Source organism: Drosophila subobscura, chromosome O (assembly GCF_008121235.1).
Source record: "Drosophila subobscura isolate 14011-0131.10 chromosome O, UCBerk_Dsub_1.0, whole genome shotgun sequence".
NCBI classification, from domain to species: domain Eukaryota; kingdom Metazoa; phylum Arthropoda; class Insecta; order Diptera; family Drosophilidae; genus Drosophila; species Drosophila subobscura.
This window is the reverse complement of record NC_048533.1, coordinates 26547694-26566317: the sequence shown is the minus strand read 5'-3', so window position 1 is coordinate 26566317 and position 18624 is coordinate 26547694. Positions and strand designations below refer to the sequence as shown.

The following is an 18624-nucleotide window of genomic DNA, read 5'->3' as shown; positions in this document are numbered from 1 at the left end:
AAAACGAACCGAAAATATCAGCAGCAGCAGCAGCAGCACGAGAGCTATTCATTTACACCTGTGTTCATGAATTCATATTTTGTGCATTCTGACAGCGTGTCTGTCTGTCTCAGTCTGTTGTTCTGGCCCCGAAAGTGTGTCAACGCGTTTGGTTGTAATTATTCTACGCAAATATTTGATTTGATTACTGTGGCATACCGGGATGTGACATGTCCCCGGTCAGCGGGTTCAAGAGTAATCTACATATAGATCGGACCAGGAAGAATACAAATGAGATGAAGATTTCACCGCAGCGAGGCACCGCTGATGTGACGCAGGTGAAAGGCAGAACCTGTAGTGGAGGAGGCTCGTGTGGCAGCCACAGCTCAAGGATAGCTACAAGTTTATACAGCTCTGACGTCACTTGGTTCTTTGCACTCAAAAACAGTTCAGAATTTCTACATGAGGCACGAAGAGTGAACAGTGAAGCTTCTCCTGATGCGGCAGATAATATCTTTGTGATTTAGCACACTCGTTAATGAGAATTGGATGAATACTAAACACAGGATAACACAGGTTTCATTCATAGTTCCAGAGAATTACTGTAATTACTCGTACATTATCTATTTCAGTTGATAAGGCGGAACTTCACAGAGTTGAGGCTTTGCGGCGGTAGCAAACGGCTTTTCAGATAAGGTAATTATTTTATATGTACATACATACATACATATGTACATATGTATGTGTGTATGCATGCACATACACATGTATATAGGTATATATTTATATAAAAACAATATACCCTATTTACTCTTCGAGTACCGGGTATAGTGAATGTCACCTTCCTCAAAGATTAGTGCAGTTTTTGCAGTGTATACAGACTTCGGTCTGTGTTGCGTGTAAATTGATTTTGTATATGAAATTGTATTCTACATTGCAGGTTTGGTTTTTACATATAAAATAAATTTATACACGAACACTTTACATGAGAATCACAGCCTAAAAGTATGCACTACTTTTAACAACAGATTACCCAAGCATGTTTTTCGGGTGCGAATATTTGTAGATGGGCATTTAGACTGATTTCTTTTTGTGTTCCACTTTCATTGCCTTCGCTCATTTATTTCGATTTATAATACAACTTTTTTGGAGAATGCACAGTCCCACAGTATCACAGCCCCTTACAGAAATACATCTAAAAACAATGATAAACTCTAACTAATGTAACAGTCGCTGTCTATCTTGAAGTATCTTGAACAGCATAAAGCCCAAAAAGATCATAACGACAGCCATGATGCCGAAGCGGAGGCTCAGCATCAGCAGGTTGTCCAGGCTGTAGTAGCGCATAAGAGGAACCTCCTCGATGTTCATCCGCATGTGGGAGACGTTCTTGTGGCGTAGGGCGTACTCTGTCCACCAGACGGCCGTCTCCAGGGGACTCATGGGTCGATCCTTGAAGCACTGCGAGAGCTCCTTGGCCTTGCGGGCATAGCGTGGATCCACGAGCATCGAACGGATGGTGGTGGTCAATGAGTCCACCGTCATGGTGTTGATGTCAAGGCATTCGGCCACGCCGACCTTCTGCATGCGTCTCATGTTGCCAAACTGGTCAAAGAAGACCGGCAGTCCCAGCATGGGAACTCCGCTGTGAACCGCCTCTATAATGCTGAGGAGTCCACCGTTGGTGATGAAGAGCTTGACATTGGGATGGGTCAGCACCTGGCGCTGCGGAGACTGATGAATGGTGTAGATGTTATCCGACTTGTTGGGCAGCTCCATCTCTCTTTTCCAGACAATGCGCTGCTCCAGCTGGGCGAAGGTATCCAGCAGCTGTTGTTGCAGGTTCTCGGGCAGGAACCGGACCATGATCTCCATGCCCATCGAGAAGTAGATGACGCCGTGCTCGGCCTCGTCCAGGAAGCGTTGCAGCTCTTTATCGCACGGCTCCGGGAGCTCGCTGAGGTGTAATCCGGCCACCTCGATGATGTTGGGTACGTTGGCTCGAACCCGGCCCAGGCTGAAATGAGTATTCATCAGGATCACTGAGAACCTGGCCCGCAGGTCACTGAGCATTTCGGGCGGATAGCCGAAGAATTGCTTCAAGAGACGCAGCTGAGCCGGGCGGTAGATCAGGGTCTCGATGAGCTGTTCCTCGGTTATGTAGATCCAGTTGTACCATCTGCTCAGCAGCGAGTTGTCCCACAAGTATCCTGCAGGGGAGATGGGCTCATACACACTGGGCGAGGGATTGCCCGCGAAGTAGTCCACTGCCCAATTGATGCTCACAGCCGACATGCCCATTAGGGGTGCATCGTAGAATTCAGCCAGCCCAAAGAGGGCATCCATGTGAACGGTCTCCAGAGTGATTATATCGAACTTCTCGCTTCTGTTCCGAAGCATCTGCTGGACTGCACTGTCGCTCAGAATTGCGTGAGATATGTTGTACAGAGACATGGAAGTTAAACGGCTCTCGGACCATTTGCTTGATATGAACTCCATAAACAGATCGGAGTCAAGAATTTCTGCAGCAATGCATCCAATTAGTAAGCACAACAGCTCTCTTTATACATGTAATACTCACCCTGTGTTTGTATGTCCAGCATCGGGACGCGAATGTGACGGACTCCTTCGATGTCGCTCGGCATACTCACTGGCGTAATCATTGTCACCTTGTGGCCACGCTGGGTGAGGGCTCGCATCAGGGGATTGACAAGCTTGAATGGCGAGGGAAATCGGTAGGGAAAAACCGCCAATATATTGGCAGCCCGTGCTAGCTCCAGGAAGAGGAGCAGGGAAAGCGCTAGCCAAGCACTGCCGAGGCGCATTTTCACGTTTTTTCTTTGTCGGTTGCTGGTCCGTACATGTCGGAGCTCTACACTGAAGTGAGTTGCAATCTAATCTAAAATTCTGTGCTAGCACAGAGAGTCACATTCGAATTACAAGCCATAACAATAAATACATTGATAGCTGATATCTGCTGATAATTGTCAAAAGAGAAAATAAGAGAGAGCATTTTGATTAATTAAGAGAGCGACAAAAATCAGCTGTGAAATTGTAGTTAAAGTTCAAAGACCTTTGCAGTTCAAAGACCGTTAAAGTTTGTTCCAAAAAGCGTTCAAATATATCCCGAAAATGTACCTTTGTTTCTATATTTGTCTCTTTTCACGAAGAATGTGCCATCTCTTTCTACATCCTATTTTTCATACAGCTAGCTCTTTTCCGCAACGTCACAGTTCGCATGCGCTTAAATTTCCATCTATTGAGTTTTTCTCCAAATGAAATTCACAAACTGCCGGCAGTGCTCACGGGGATGGAGCCATAATGGTACTTTATGGCGTCGTCCTTTAGTTATCCTTTTGTACCTAATGGAACAATATCACATCCTTGCTATAATATATTTAATTCTCTTGACTATATTCGAGGCCGCTTGTGGCGCTGTTATTTGTGACTCTAACGCCATCCATTGGCTCTCAATGTTAGCTTACTGCTTACTGCAAAAAAAACTGGAACTCTTATACCAACAAGTACCCCTTTCATATGATGAAATTTCTGCCTTAGTAACTGCCCATAATTCACATTACGCACCCAATCCGCACTATATCCCTGCTGATTGTCTTAAAAAGAATTGAACTTCGTGGGAAATCGAGAAGGATCATTGAAACAAAGTATCAGGCCAATCGCACGCATCGACCTGCAAGAATGTGTTCAGCTGTTTAACATTCAGCAAGTTTTACTGCCCCGCAAGGTGGAGGTGTAAAATGGCATCGCTCTCCATTTGGCCGAGCACAGGCCGAGCTCTCGTAAATGCAACTGTGCGTTTTATATGTAGTTTGACTATAACTCAAAGTGCATTTCGGCAGCGTAGCTATTTGCATTCTGCGGGAGAGCCTGCAGAGGGTGTGTAGGTGGTAGGTGTAGGTGGCGGTGCCTCTTAAACATGCATGAGCTGCAGCAGGGGTGCAACTGGGCGCAGAATGATGGAGTAGCGGGACCCACGAGGATGACTGCTGCGGCGCCCAATCAACGCCGCATCGGGTGCGTGGTCGATGGGGGATAGGAGTAGGCAGACCCAAATTAACTTAACACTCATAAATCAGCGTTAACGGCAACCGCAAAAAGCGTTGCATAAAAAATGGTTATGGCTGCTCCTCTTTTTCGGCGCTTTTTTCGGCATGTTGTAGTTGTCCCTTTGACGTTTGCCGTCGAGGGGAGCGGGGTGACAGGCTCTGTGGCAACAATGCATCGTTGCATTGCAAATAAACAGCTCTCGTAAAATGCAAGCGTTTGCATTGCAGAGTTGAGAGTGGCAGCAACAGCACCACCCATTGTCAGAGGCACGGGAATATCAGGCTAAGCAATCCCAAAGGCGGCAGGCCCCTGATGAAGCAACACACATTTCGAATTGTGTCTAATCTCTATGACAGAAGGCTTCGCTCTGACAAGAGTAGAAAGAAATTAAACCGATTACGGGAGATTCTCATTTGCGATGCACTCTCCTCGATGATACCCGATATCAAGAGGTCGGGTCGAAGCTCTCTGCTGATGGATTCTTCCATTTGTTGGACATGCTCTGCGGGGGTTACGGCTACTGTTTTGTTTTCGATTCACCAGTTTGCTATTTTTGCTGTTCCCTGACAGAGTAACTGGCGGGCAATTTGGTTCGGTTGCCCAGAAATTGCTGCCGTCAATTTTGGTAATTAAATTGTAGTGCACAATTTGCCATCATTTTAATCGGCATCCAATCATCGTTCCCAACCAATTTAGATGGATTTCAGCTGGATGGATGGATTTCTCTCTCGAACGGTTCCAAATAATTGATCACCAAGAACAGACAAACAAAAAAAATCACTTCGAATGCATAATAAATAAGGTGGGTGACAGGCGTGTAAGTGCTGCGATTCCGATGTCTCGGATGCCTCCGATGTGATAGCGGAAATGTAAATGATATCAATGCGGTAACTCAAGCTGACATTATTTATGCACTTTTGATTTGGACCTCCGCCCGATGCAAAGAAGTGCCGAGCACTAAATCACAATTTGCCGCCAGCTGGCGATGACAAAAAGCGACTTGAAATGACAGCCCCACCCCTTCGCCTTGGACAAAAATGCCGTCTTGGCAAACAAAACCTCAGCAACAGCTGGGCATCTACTGTCTGGGGACGGACCTTCGTTGGGTGTTCTTTGGCTCTTTTTTGTGCATCCATTACGCCATTGAGGAGTATCTGAAATAATTTATGCGCGCAAACGCCAGCGGAAGCGGAAACGCAGCCGGAAGCTGTCTAATTATACAGCTGTCGTTGGTTAATAGAGTGGCCCGACTCTGACTTGTCGACGCTGCTCGCTGCTCTCTCGGTGCGTATTTTGCATGTCTGCTGAGTGATCCCTTTGCCAACTGTTGCTCCGGGCTGGGGCTTTTAATTATCTTAATGGCCGAATGCGGCGATATTGACTTTTAGCCTTCTGGCAAGAGGGTCACACGCACATCGTGGAGAGTGCGAGGGGTGTGTGGGGGCGGTTTACCTGTCACATTGCATCTAGCGCAAAACAATAAAACGTTTGCCAACCCATCCCGGCAGGTGTCGCTGCCGTGATAATGTCAACAGCGGAAACAATAAAAGCCGCAGTTGTCTTTCACTTTCGCTGCGGGCTGCCACGGATGGAGGCAGCAGCAGTAGCAGCAGCAGCGGCAGGTGGGAGTGTCTGCTCCAGATGAAGATAGCGGTTGACAGGGGCAGGAATGGTGCTGCTGCTGCTGGCTCTGTGTTCTGTAATGTTTAACTTGCTGTTGCCCTTTTTCCTTTTCTAATAAATATAATATGAGCGATGCCAGTGGGATGTGTGTGTGTACTTATTCAGCAATCCTATTAGAACCTGTCTTCCCTTTCCCGCACTACAAACTGTGTGCTTTTACTTTTAATTTCCGTTTGCGCCTAAAAGTTGTCAAAGGGTTCGGTTTCCTTTCAACTCGAGTGCCGCCGCCTCTCCTCCTTAGACTTCACAGAAAAAGTTGGCCGAGAGAGAGGAGTCCTGAGCCCTGCTCGACCCACATAAATTCAAGTTGCTTCACACGCCGCTGACAAGCGTCAGACTCGATAAATTACATTTCGTTGTGGGCCTGCCTGTCTGTCGGTCTGTCTGTCTGTCCGGTCTCCACTGCGGCTTCATAAATTGATGCTGGCCCTCTGACTGGCCACGGCCTTGAACCGCTACCCGGGCGCTCCTTTCAGCCTGCAGAAGCCACTCGTGGCTGCCTCTGCTGCCCGCTCCAGATGCTCTCGAGTGTGGCCAATGCAACTTTAGTTGCGTTTCGGGTCTGGCCCTGGTGTTTGTGTTGCGTTCTGTTGTGTGGCATGCCGCAAAAGTTCCACGCCCAACCCAGGGAAGGCGAAATTAAAATTTATATGTCAAGCAGGCACAAGCAGAGCAGAAACTTTTGCACCAACTTTGCGGTCTAAGGCCCGGAGCTGGCAGTAAGCAGCTAACTTTTGTGCCACATTGAGCGCAATAATACTAACAATAACACTTTTACCCCCAACCCACAGGCGGCTGCATAGCACCACCCACACCAGGACCACCAATTCCACATGCCAGGCTACAAGGATAATGCAAACTAATGCAAAATTCACCAGAGAAAATTCAGGGCTGCCCCCGGAGGCTCATTTTGCTGCTCTCGTTATTATTATGACTATTTTCATGGGCAGACAAACGGAAATCCAAATGCAAGTGCTCTCTTGCAAACGCGATCTTCAGTGGGCTTAAAGTGTCAGCTGCGGTGCTGCTCTTTGTCCTGGTTTCGGTGCCCGACAGGCCCACAAGTCCCAATTAGCCGCCCGAAAACGTCCAGCGGGACAAACACCGCTCTGGTATCTCGCAGTGAGCTAGTCCATTCTCCACTGGCTGACTTTTATGAGCATAAGCACAGCCAATAAAACGCTCAACCTCATGCGATTATCGCCTTTGCTCCCCGCGCGGCCAGAGCAAGTAAAATCAGCTGGAAGAGCCAAAAGGATGCTTGGAAGGGGGCGAATGTTGTTGCTCTCAACTGCAATTGCAGCACTCTTGGCCCGTTCTTTTGGGGTCCTTGCTGGCTTTTAAGCGTTCAAATATTTATAAAGCGAAAAATGTTATGTTGACGCGCTGGCGGCCATTTCAAAAGGAGGTACAGGGACATGGCCATGGAGAAGGAGCAGGAGCTGGAGCAGAACTGACTAAATGCAGTTCAAGTTAAGTGCTGAAAATTAGATGAAATGCAGAGTAAAATTGCACTTGGCCTTCGCCCAACTAAGCGTGTGGCCATAAACAGCGGCAGTCATAACCATTTCGCAGTGGATCTCTCTCTTACAGTGAATACGAGCCATGAAATGAGGTTTACTTTGAGGTCATGCTGCTGATGGAATTGAAATGTATTTCTTAAAGTTATCGCCACTTAAAATAGTTTAACGATTTACTTGAAAGCTATTAATTTTAGTTTCTACTTGGAGTATTGCATCTTGCAATGTTTTATTGTATTACTTAAACCATTTATTCCCTCCATCAGTGTAGACACACGCATTGTTGTAGATTTTAATCAACGCTGTCATGTATAATTCCAAGCTGCAGCCACAGAAACCAAAAGCCCTCGGAAAACTTCACATCAAGTGATGAAGATGACACAAGATAGGAGCAGGAGCGGCGAAGGATACAAATCCCGTATGCATTCTGTGTACTGCGCATACGTCGCGTGCTGTGGCCCACATCACAGAGAGGCAGAGGCAGAGTGGCTAACCAAAGGAATATGCGGACTTTAACTAACTGACTGGGACTGCAGACAGTGTCAGCGTTGCGGCATTAAGACCTCAGCTGAAATGATTACATGCCTGTTTAGATTTGTCAGAAAATGAAGAAGAAGGGAAGCACAGCAAGCAGAGCCAGCTCATGTATTTTCCACTTGATAAATGATCAAATTAAGCATGGCATACAGCCGACCTGCAAGGCAGCCCCGAAATCCCCGGAGAGCTCGGAACTGCAGCAGCTGCTTTAAACTTCTGCTCGGCGTTGTCTTGTGGCATAGAACACTTTCGCTGCACGGAAAGCAAAAGAAAAATAATACTGCCAGACGTCGGACAGTCTTCTGCCTTCGAGACTGCACCGCCAGCTCCACACTCCTGCGCTGCTTGCTATGCACTGCATGTCTTCTACGTTTGCTGCTGTTGCAACCTGCTTTACTTTTGCGGCATCTTGCTGCTTACTTTATGTGGCTGCTTGTGTGCGGTCTGCCCCATGAACAGTCCCGCCCCCCGAGCACTCCCTCCTCGGCAGAATCTCCTTTCACACAGAGATAAAATAACGCGCATCATGTTGGCTGGCACTAAACTATTTGGAAAAATCGTGCACGTTTTCATTTAGCTGAGTGCACGCGGCTGCCGGAGTTGCCAGCCCGTCCAACCGGAAGTCTATGCTGCGGCAGGTCCTCCTGCAGCTGCGCTCCTCCTGCCACTGCCACTGCCACTGCCAACAGATGCAAATGCAAGTTACTCGGCTCTTATCGAGATTTATGGCCAATATTTTTTGCCCAAAATATGCAACACATAAATTTATCTACTTGAAACTTGTGTGGAATCCACACACACTGCCTCCTGCTGATTAGGCATGCCTTGACCCTGAGAGGCATTCATTCTCTCCCTCTTCGTGCAACAATGCCGTTAAAATTTCCCTTTTAATTGTTTTGCTCGACACACAATTTGGGTCAGCAATTTGCCTTTGGGTTTCTGTTGCAAAACTAATTGCAATAATTAGGCCAGAGCTGGCAATTTTAATCACTGCCATTGTCTGGGCAAACACTCGACTGGGTCCTGCCGGGACATGTGACAGTTCACATGCAACTAATTGCAATCGAAACTTATTCTATGTCTCTCTAATGTCTCATGAAGATACTAAATTATTTATGTGTTTATCTATTTGCCATCTATTGGCTCATCAAAATTCACCGAATTTACTCAATCAGGTGAAATTTAATTTGCTGCATTTGATGGAGGTTAAATGCTGTCCCTTGTGGGCTAGCAAATTGCTTTATTCTTGGTCTATTATTTCTCTGGCGTTATTAACTCTGTTAAACAGTCTCTATTTTCCGTTTTCTAATAAATAATGCTACAGCGTTCTGTGGACTCCTTTTGCAGCTGCAAATATTTCATTCTGCCAAAGCTGTGGATGAAATCTGAAAGCGCAACAAAAACAGTCATCCAACATTTCTTTTGATGTCCAATGAGAGGGTATACTGGCTTTTGGGTGAAGATATGTACATTTTTACATTGGTTAATCTTTGCCAGAGCAATCTTAATTAACCATTTTGTTTTTGGTGAAATCGAAAGCGTCTTGATTGGATTATGATTGGAGCTGCAAGGGTATCTGGCACTTCAATGTCGTGGCAACTATTTCCTTCTTGTTTCTGTATGTACTGCGATTCTCTGGAAATATGAGCTAACTGCCTGCTGTTGAATTTATTTGCGGTTTCACCGCGGCACGCCCCCTCGCTAGCACTTCACATGAGCAGCATATATGCATGTGCAGCAGCGAGTGCTGGTGCGGGCAACGGACTGGTAAGAGGTGAGTGCTATGCTGTGCTCCTTTTGGGCACTGCCGTTGACAGTTTGTTGCCATTTGTGTTGCTGAAAAATGCGCTGCCTTAAACGCAGGGCATAAATTTAATCTGCCACAACACAACATCGGCCGCAGGCGAAAATTTAATTTTCGCCTTTTCCTCATTTTTGTTTCCCGTTCACGCTCTATTAGTCTAGCCCTTGCAGGGACTCGGGCGGTGACAGCAGGAAGGCAGAGCGGGTCGTGGCGGAGCATTTCGAAAAGTTGCACATTATAAAAACAATTTTGGCAAGTTTGGAGTTGATTCAATTTTTGTTGGCAGAACTTTTTGCCAGATCCCACCGCGCAAAAGGCGAGCGTCTCAGAAAAGTTGTGTCGTAACAGAAGCGAAGGGAAACCAATTAATTGCAGTTGCCAGGCGGGGCAAAATTGTTCTATAAGGTTTATGGATATATCAATTACGATGTTCAGCCATTAATCATTCCGTTTTACAACTAACAGTAGAACATTGCAATATGTATATTCAATTATGTATTTAATTTGATATGCAAACACGTTTCTCTTGTTTGCATTTTAATTATGTCAGTGGTAGGACACACACACGCCCAGAGGGCAGGCACGCAGACATTTTAAATGCATATTTGGCTAGGCTTTGATCTCGCATAATGGCAGATATCACAAGCATTTCGCCGCACGTTGACATGTGCAAATAATGCAACTGCCGCGGAAACGCAACCTCCGCTTGACACATATGGAGAATAGGCAGAGCCAGGGCTTGGAGCTATGCAGGTGTCGCTGTTATAACTTCCAATCGCTCTGCATTACAAATTCCTAAAGCGCTCACAGGCTTCGCGCGAACCTATGAGTCCCTTCCAGTGCGTGTCACTGACTGTGGGGCGTGTACGCAACATTCCATACGCGGCTCGCAACCGACTGACATGAACTACCAGCTGGCTTAATTAGAAAATGTACCCGTGTCCGGTTTTGGCGAGGGGCACATTTTACAGATTGAAAATTGATGAATCGTGTTAGTCAGGAGAAAGCTTTCATTGGATTGAAATTCCTCAATTAGGCGACCTTTATTTGGCGCTAGCCCGAGGATATCGCTCCGTATCTCCATCCAAGATTTATGGCCAGGGAATGTATCTGTCATTAGGGATTCCCTTTGTTCTCCGGCGAGACAAAGAAACAAAGAATCTCGCCTGTCGGCTTCTTATCTGCCTGTTTGTCTGTTGATTCAGCCGGCCTGGATGGCCGCCTTTGTATGGCTTAGTTCTCGCTCGCCTTTGTCCAGTGCTGGCCTCGATGCCGGCCTGGGCTTAGAGTGTAAGAGCCAAATAATCCTTTCAGGCAATTAGCTGGCAAATCAATGCTCTCTGTCAGCAACTATCGGACGAGTCGCTGACTAGGGACCCGCACCAAGTTAATTTGATTTATGCTCTGCTAATTGGATGCTCACCCCGAATAGGGCGAGTGTGAGCCAGGGAAATGTGCCAGCGGAGAGGCCACATTAATCCACTAATAAAAGCATGAGAGTATTATGTGTAAACACGCACGCAAACACACAGGGAGAACTCTCACAGATGCTTAGACTCACAAAGAGGGAAAACGTTGGGAAATTGCGAAAACCGTGCCTGAACTGACACTGGAGTTTGTTCCTGCCCCGTGCCCCATGCTGAAACTTTAAATGTGTCGGGGCGCGTCCTTGACTCAAAAACATTAAATATAATTAGAGTTGTGCTGCACCCAGCCACAGACATAGCCAGACACGCAGGAGGCATCCTTGCAGTTGGGCATTGGCTGGTCCTTATGACAGAGTCAGCATCTGTAAGTGTAACCAGAAACATATTCCCCACTCGACCCTTTGCACTGTCACAGCATTTATTACTGTTTCATTTACTGCAACTTTTTAGGAAATTTTAGCAGATTTATAAACTGCAAGTATGTCATGTGGAAGTCTCCTAACAAAGGAAGACGTAAACCCGAAGATAGCTACAAAGAAGCTTAATATTACATCAGATTGGTGGCCGTCAACAAGTCAGCACATGGAGAACAAAAAGGGAAGGAACAATGTTGAAATAAAATCAATGAAGACAATTGGTACTTTACCCAGGAGTAAACCATACGACGACAAGGACTCCACTGCTACTCGCACTCCGCATAGCCTGGCAGGACACAAATTGAATGACTGACAAATGCACTTATCTACGAGCAAGCTGAGCAAGTTGGACGAAGCTTATGGGATTTGCATACGCAATAAGCCAACAAGAAAATGCTACACCCAACAAAAAATGAGAAACAACACAAAAATTCCAGAAAAAAATAAAATAAAAGTAAAATCCCCAAAGTCTTTAAATACATCAATAACAAATGCGCTGTAAATCACTCATGTTCCCCTTTCTCTGCGTTTTGCTGGGAACTACAAGTACGAGAATGCTACGAAAATTGAGTGATTGAAATTTGTTTGATTAGAAAATAAGCAAACATCCATCTCTGGACTGGGTCTCCACTGAAGCGGACAATGTGTGTGCTCGAGGCCACATTGTGCAATATTTATTGTGCTTTAAGGACTGTGCCCCACCCCCCGCCCTAGCCACATATACGACACACAAAACACAACAATAAATAAATATATATGGGCAAAGCAATGTGTAATTCTGTTCTCGTGAATGGAAAGTCCTGCACATAATAAACAACTGCGAAAGCAATGCAGCATGCCACACACTCAAAGCAGTCGAAGGAGAGGCGTAGTCGATGCAAGGGGCAGTTCCCGCATATTTTTAATAAAAGCAAAATCATCACAAAAGCTCTGGGGAAATGTTGGTTATATTAAAGCGAGCAAAGGGCCAGCCTCGGCCAAGTAAACAGAGCCAGCCCGCGGCAAGCCCAGCCATGGAACACAAGGCGAAGGCAGGCCAAGAAAGAGAAAGAAAAATACAATAAAAATTACTGGACCGAATGCATCATAATGTTTATGTCAAAAATGAACAGCACCAGAAGAAACCAGAAGCAGCAACAACAACAACAGGAAAGACCAAGGAGCTCGGCCATCCTGCGCTAGCTACAGCTGGCCAGGCCAAGATGCAGTTCCTGTCCCCAGGCGAAGGGCAGCCGGTTGTGGTCTTTGTTCCAAGAAGGAGCTGACTTCACCCGGCCTCCCAGTTAGATGTTGTGGCCCACTATGAAAGGGATATGTTCAACATGCACCCACACTACATAATTGTGGTGGCGGTGCTGCTGCTGCTGCTGCTGTTGCTGGGGCAGCATCAAAATTGATTATGGGGCAGCTGGGGCCAAGGTATGTCTATGTGTGTATGTGTGTGTTTGTGTGTGTTTGGAGAATCCAACGCTAGCAGGGCAGAAAACTGAGCTGCCAAGACGGAATAGTGAAGTCCGCCTGTACTCGGGTTTATTTTCTACATAAACTTTCCTGAACGAGCAAAAGCCAGTCTCTTGCAAGGTTTTCCTCTTTCTGCCTTTCCAATCGACTAGCAGGCCGCTTAAGAGCACCTTCAGACCTTTATGGGTGCAGCAATTAAAGCTCCCATGTAACCCACACTGACAGTCTGCCTCAACTCACCCGTTGCCGCCACCTTGAATATTTTGTTGCAACTTGCTGCACTCGACGCCAAACAGCAGCAACATTATGGCAGGAGCCGGAGCAGGAGCATAGCTTTTAGCTGCTAAAAACGGCATCTCATAATTAAGAGTTGCCGTTTGTGCTTTTGATACCCAAAGAAAGATAGGCAGCTACGTTGGTTCGCATTCCAGCATGAAGTACCAACAATAAACTCAAAGGGAGAACCAGTAAATCGCGTAGGAAGTTTTTGAAATCTGTGAAATATATTTAAAAAATATTTCATCCACCTTCCCCTCTGCTGGGTATCAACTAGTCCACACCTCTGACACATCATCATTACTATGCCGTTTCCCGACGCTTGCCATTAGGAACGCTGCTCGACAAGCATGGGGGGGCTGTAACATCTCCATCCCCACATGGCTGGCCACCAAGTGTCATAGAGAAGTGAGCTAAAAAAAAAACAGCATTTGGAGCGGCATTTCTGTTCTGTGTATTATTTCAGTGTTTTTCATTTCCTACTCCGGCAAAACGCCGCAAAGCGACCGAGTGCGCACTTCATTCACACTCGATGCGTTCTGCCACTGCCACAGCCCGGGGCGACAGTTGCCGTTACAGGTGCAGAATGGAACAAAACACAAAAACAAAATATAAATGGAAAAAAAAGGAAACGACTTCACTCCAGTCGCAGCCAGGGCTGGCATTCGCTTGCTGCTGTTTCATGGCAAAATATTTACGATTTGGCATGTAAAGTGGCGTTTCTTGTGCACTTTTCCGGCAAATTCGCACTCCAAGCTGGATGGGGCTGGACGGACTTAAAAGCCTCCACATTCAGCACCGCTTCGCCTTTGTTTGCACTGCAATCCTTTTAATGCTTCCCTCAAGCGTTTGGATTGTGCCTTTGTCACAGCGGAATATTTGAGGTTTAGCCCCCAAAGTTGATTAAAATATTCGATTCCATTCCTCCATTCGCCATTTGCCTGATTGCACAGATCATGCCAATCATATTTATTTGTATATAAAAAAATTCCATCCCATCATCGTTGACATCTCTGCTGAGTACCGAGGCCCCGCTGACCGGATACGGCCATGGGGCCACGGGGTGGGGTTGGGAATTGTGTCCTTGGGCTGTCTTGTGCCTCCGCTGTGTCACTGTCCCCGGCGCATTTTTCTCCGGCGCTCGCCTGTCAATTTGTCTTTTCATTTCTCTCTTCTGCTCTGCTCTGCTCAGCTCAGCTTGGTTCCTGCCTTCATGCCTGCCACTTATTTCCTGTCGCTGCCGTTGAATGCATTTTTAATTGGCTTCAAATTTCCGGCAACGCCGAGTAAGGCGAGACACAGAGAAAATAAAATGAAATTGAATTTTATTATTAAACACTCGGCTGTAGCGAGCAATCAGCTTTGGAATTGAATGTAAAGCTGAGCAAAACGAAACGAAGACAGCAATGGAATGTAATGCAAGCGGTTCAGGAGTCTATTTGATATCGAGTAATTGCCACGGAACTATCAAAGAAACCTGTGTATATAAAAATCACGGATGAACAGCACAGTGTCTATCATAATTTAGCACACAGCTTCTCCAGATTTCGTGGGCAGACAAAGTTTCGCAACAAAATCTTTCAACTTTGACCGGCAAGGAAAAGTGTTCACCTGCTCGACCTTCTTCTCTGTCCGGTTCTTAAAAATCGCATTTGTACTACTATCGGAGCGTTTATTGATTGCGATGACGACCCCAAATTGCTCCAATGAAAGTTGACTACACCAGTGGGGTGATGGTGGTGGTTTGTTCCTTTTGAAGGCCAACGGGAGGAGGGGCGTCTGTCAAGGTGAAAACGAACAGCAGGCCTTGACATTTTGCTTTCTTGGCAAAGTATTTAATTAAAATGATACGCAATCATATGGATACAGACAAACACACGCACTCAATTGCTAGCTGGCATATGCACATCCATGGAAAACAAACTTAATCCATCTGCACTTCTGGGGAATACCTTTCGTGCTGCATTTTGCGGCAATAAATGCACAGCCAACAGCGTGCTATGCTCAAACAAACTACTAACTAACCCAAACACACACGCAGAAACAAATATGCATACACACACACACACACACACACACACTGTGGCACAGCTGATCTCCTTGGGGGGTAGCCTCTCGACGAGGCTCTGCACATTTTTGTTACCAAGATTTTAACTGTCAGCAAGTTGGGCGACTTAATTTGAATTTACGGCACCGCCAGGGGCGTACTCGTTCCGACTCTTTACCACCAACACCATTTCCATCTCTCTCTCTCTCTGGGGGAGCCGAGCTATTATTTTTCACAAACAGTATTAAATAGTGAGTGCAGTGGCAATGGTTCCGCCTGCTTCTCCTGCCGCTGCTGCTATTCCTGTGGCTGCTCTCCAGCTTGCAGTTCCGTGTCCAAGTCAATGTGTGTTGGTGCCTGCGTCCCGTGTACCAGTGTGTGTGAGTGGGGTGTTTCTGTGTGTGTGTCGGTTGTAGGTTTGTGGGTGACAATAATATTCAAATTCTACTTTGTTGCAGCGCCCTGCACAACGGGCACTGGGCATGGCAGTGACACTTTTACACTCAATATATCTGCCTAGGAAGTCGCCACTCGCCTGGTTACCACGCAAACGTACACTCAAAGAAAACAGGGAACGGGAAGCCAAAGATAACAGAAAATATTAACAAATAAACATTTAAGATAGTGTAGCGTGATGATTCGTTTTGGATAAGTATTTACAACAACATGCGAGTGATTGGGATACGAGATAATTTTCTGAATAAAAGAGTAATTGGTTGTCACGGCCACTATCCTGAAGTTCCAAAAAGATGACAAGTATTTAGTTAAATTTCTTGCAGTGTAGTTCTCAAGTCCCGCTTGTGTGTTCATATTTATGTGTCTCCTGATAGCGACGCCCGCTGCAGTCAAAAGTTTTACTTCGTTCACACTTGCATTTGTGTTAGAACTCTTCTCTCTCTCTCTCTCTCTCTCTCTCTCTCTACATCTTTCTCTCTCTTCCTGTGTGTGTGTATGTTTATATGCTAATACTTTAGCGCACATGGCAGGGCGCCATTATCGCGACTGCCACTTGGGCGTCGAACTTCCGTTTCCCTGCTGCTTTCGCCTTCTGCCCTTACCACTGGAAGGTTTCCTCATGGAGGAGGATCTCCGAGCACTGAGCACTCGATGGCAGCCCAAAAGCATTTGCAATTTCAGTTTGCATATGAGCCTGAGCTCTCGTCGCTCTCGTCTCTGTGTCCATCTCTTTCTCTGACTTCCTTGCTGCTTCTCTCTCTCTCTCTTTCGTACGTTGTAAAATGAATTTTACTTCATTTTGATATGTTTTCCCTGCTGGTTTTAGTGCCGGGCACATAAATACTTGTGGGATGTGTGGGGCGTTCGGTTTGTTTTGCCACTATCGCAATGATAATAAATTTTATTAATCTCGCTGTCACCCGCCCACACACAGTGAGGAGAGGGAGAAGAAAGAGTGAGTGAAATGGATGGAGCCACCCACACTCTCGCTGATCAAGTGCCCAACTAGTCGCGAATGCATTTGTAAACGTGGCCGAGGATTCCGTGCCGCTCGCTCAGTGGCGCCGCGCAACTTGTTTCAATTTACATTTCGTGGCAGCTGTGGCAGATGCAATTTATTATATTATTATTGTTGTGCGCTGTAATTGTGGGGGATATTTATATTACTTATACATATTCGTGTCCCACTGCTGGGAGTGATGTATGTTAGTTGCAAGTCTCCTAAAGAACATCCCAAGGTGAGTAAGAACTTAGTGATTGCATTTCCCTACAGACATATTTTATCTGCACTGACTAGCACTCTTAGGACGGTTTTCTTCAGGCTACATTCAAACAAGTTAAGGCCATCTTAAGCCGAAATAGTTCACTCAAAGGCGGTCACCAAAAAAAGTCCAAACCCAGTAAGCTCCGGCCTCAAAAGGACTTTCACATGTACATACATGTGTACATGCCTGTATGTACGAGCACGCCTCTATCCTGTGTAAGAGGTTGTGTGGGTCTGTTGGAAACTATATAGAAACCGGCAGAACTGGCTAATCAAAAATTAATTCAATTTCTTGTCCGCTCAACGGCTGGTGGCTGATGGCTGATGGCTGGTAGCCGCAGTGAAAGTGCGTCCACATCCTGCAAGGCCTTGTCCGGACTAGGGCAGCGATTAAGGCCCTGAAGCCTGTAACAGGGACCAAAGCCAAGCATCAAATTTGATGATGTCAGTCATGCACGAACCCTTCCGACCGAAGCCTGTTCGGCCACGTCCTGTCCTGTCCTGTTGCTATACGAACGAGTAGCTCCGGGAAATGCAGTCTAAAAACCAACAAATGCCGGAAATGCGCCGCGACTGTCTCTGGTGCTGGAGCTGCCTGCAGCTGCCACAGGCACTGCGATTCAACTTTCTGCATTAAATATTTCGAGGGGGTTTTGCGGAACGAATTTCGGTATGTTGAGTGCGCGGGGAATAGAATTGGAAACGAGGCGCGGATGTTGTGGCTGCCTTTTGCAAATCTAATTGCAAATTTTATGTAGCGACAGCGGAGTCCGCCTCCACGGACTTCCACTCGACAACTCTGTGGAAACAATGTGGCAGCCACTGGGAACGGTTCACTTTTTTCTTGTTTGCGCTTCCCGTTCAGGCGGCAGTAAATCATGAAATTTATTTAACAACATGAGAGTCGGAAAAAACAGGCAACATAAATTGCGCAAATGTCCGCACTTCGAGTGGCAGTTGCGCCACTGCACTGCAGCCATCCAGCCCACTCCTCCAGGAGCAGGAATTGTCATTAATTTTGATGTGTTTTTAATTCGGTTTTGTGGAAGCAAAGGCAACGTCAACGGCCACAGCAAACCCATTGACAAAGCCTCAAAGAGCACACGAAGCCCCCAGAGAGAGGGGCATTGGAATTCTGTTTTGGGATTTAATTAAAACTAATGAAAGCTCTCGCCCCCAGCTGCAACCCTCCTTCCCACCAGCCACCAGCCACTCGAGCAGCAGTCAATCTTGCAATTTGTGCCCAACGACAAATGACAAGAGGCACAGACGGGTTTTCAGGTCCTTGGACTGCCACAGCCCGGTTCTGCTGCCAACTGCCACAAGCCGAGCACTTGGCCGGCATTTTCTGAAATCTCCCACAACTGTGGAAGAGAAATCGTACGTATGAGGCGGAGATGGAAATTGGGCCAGGACCGGGTACGGGTACCGGGGATGAACTTCAGATTCGACCTCCAGGCAGAATGACAGAGAAAAGTTGAGAGCAGTTTTGCACACAATTGCAGAAACCGAAGAAAATGAGCTGCAACCACGCACTCGAGGGCACCTCGCAAATGAGCAATGAAAGTGCGTGGACAAGTTGGAGACCATCATGCAATTACACAACCCCTTCAGTGCGGCTAAGTCCACTTCCCCATTACAGTGTCTTGGAAGGATTAGGGACAGAGTGACAGTATGCTCTTTCTG

At 46.5% G+C, this 18624-nt stretch overlaps 1 protein-coding gene across 1 annotated transcript; it reads right to left on the bottom strand.

Moving 5' to 3' along the window:
- Positions 1-1194: 1194 nt before the first annotated feature.
- LOC117896326 (2-hydroxyacylsphingosine 1-beta-galactosyltransferase-like) lies at positions 1195-2859 on the bottom strand. Its single transcript, XM_034804563.1, has 2 exons — positions 2561-2859; positions 1195-2501 (listed from the first exon to the last, which is right to left on the bottom strand). Exons 1-2 carry the CDS (start codon positions 2802-2804, stop codon positions 1198-1200), a joined length of 1548 nt encoding a protein of 515 aa, XP_034660454.1. The 5' UTR covers positions 2805-2859; the 3' UTR covers positions 1195-1197.
- Between the last annotated feature and the right edge of the window lie 15765 nt (positions 2860-18624).

Excerpts from the sequence above, each read along its gene's own strand:
- LOC117896326 (XM_034804563.1), bottom strand. The coding sequence starts at position 2,804 with ATGCGCCTCGGCAGTGCTTGGCTAGCGCTTTCCCTGCTCCTCTTCCTG. Across the intron at positions 2,502-2,560 it reads GCTGGACATACAAACACAGG|AAATTCTTGACTCCGATCTG; the intron begins GTGAGTATTACA and ends GCATTGCTGCAG.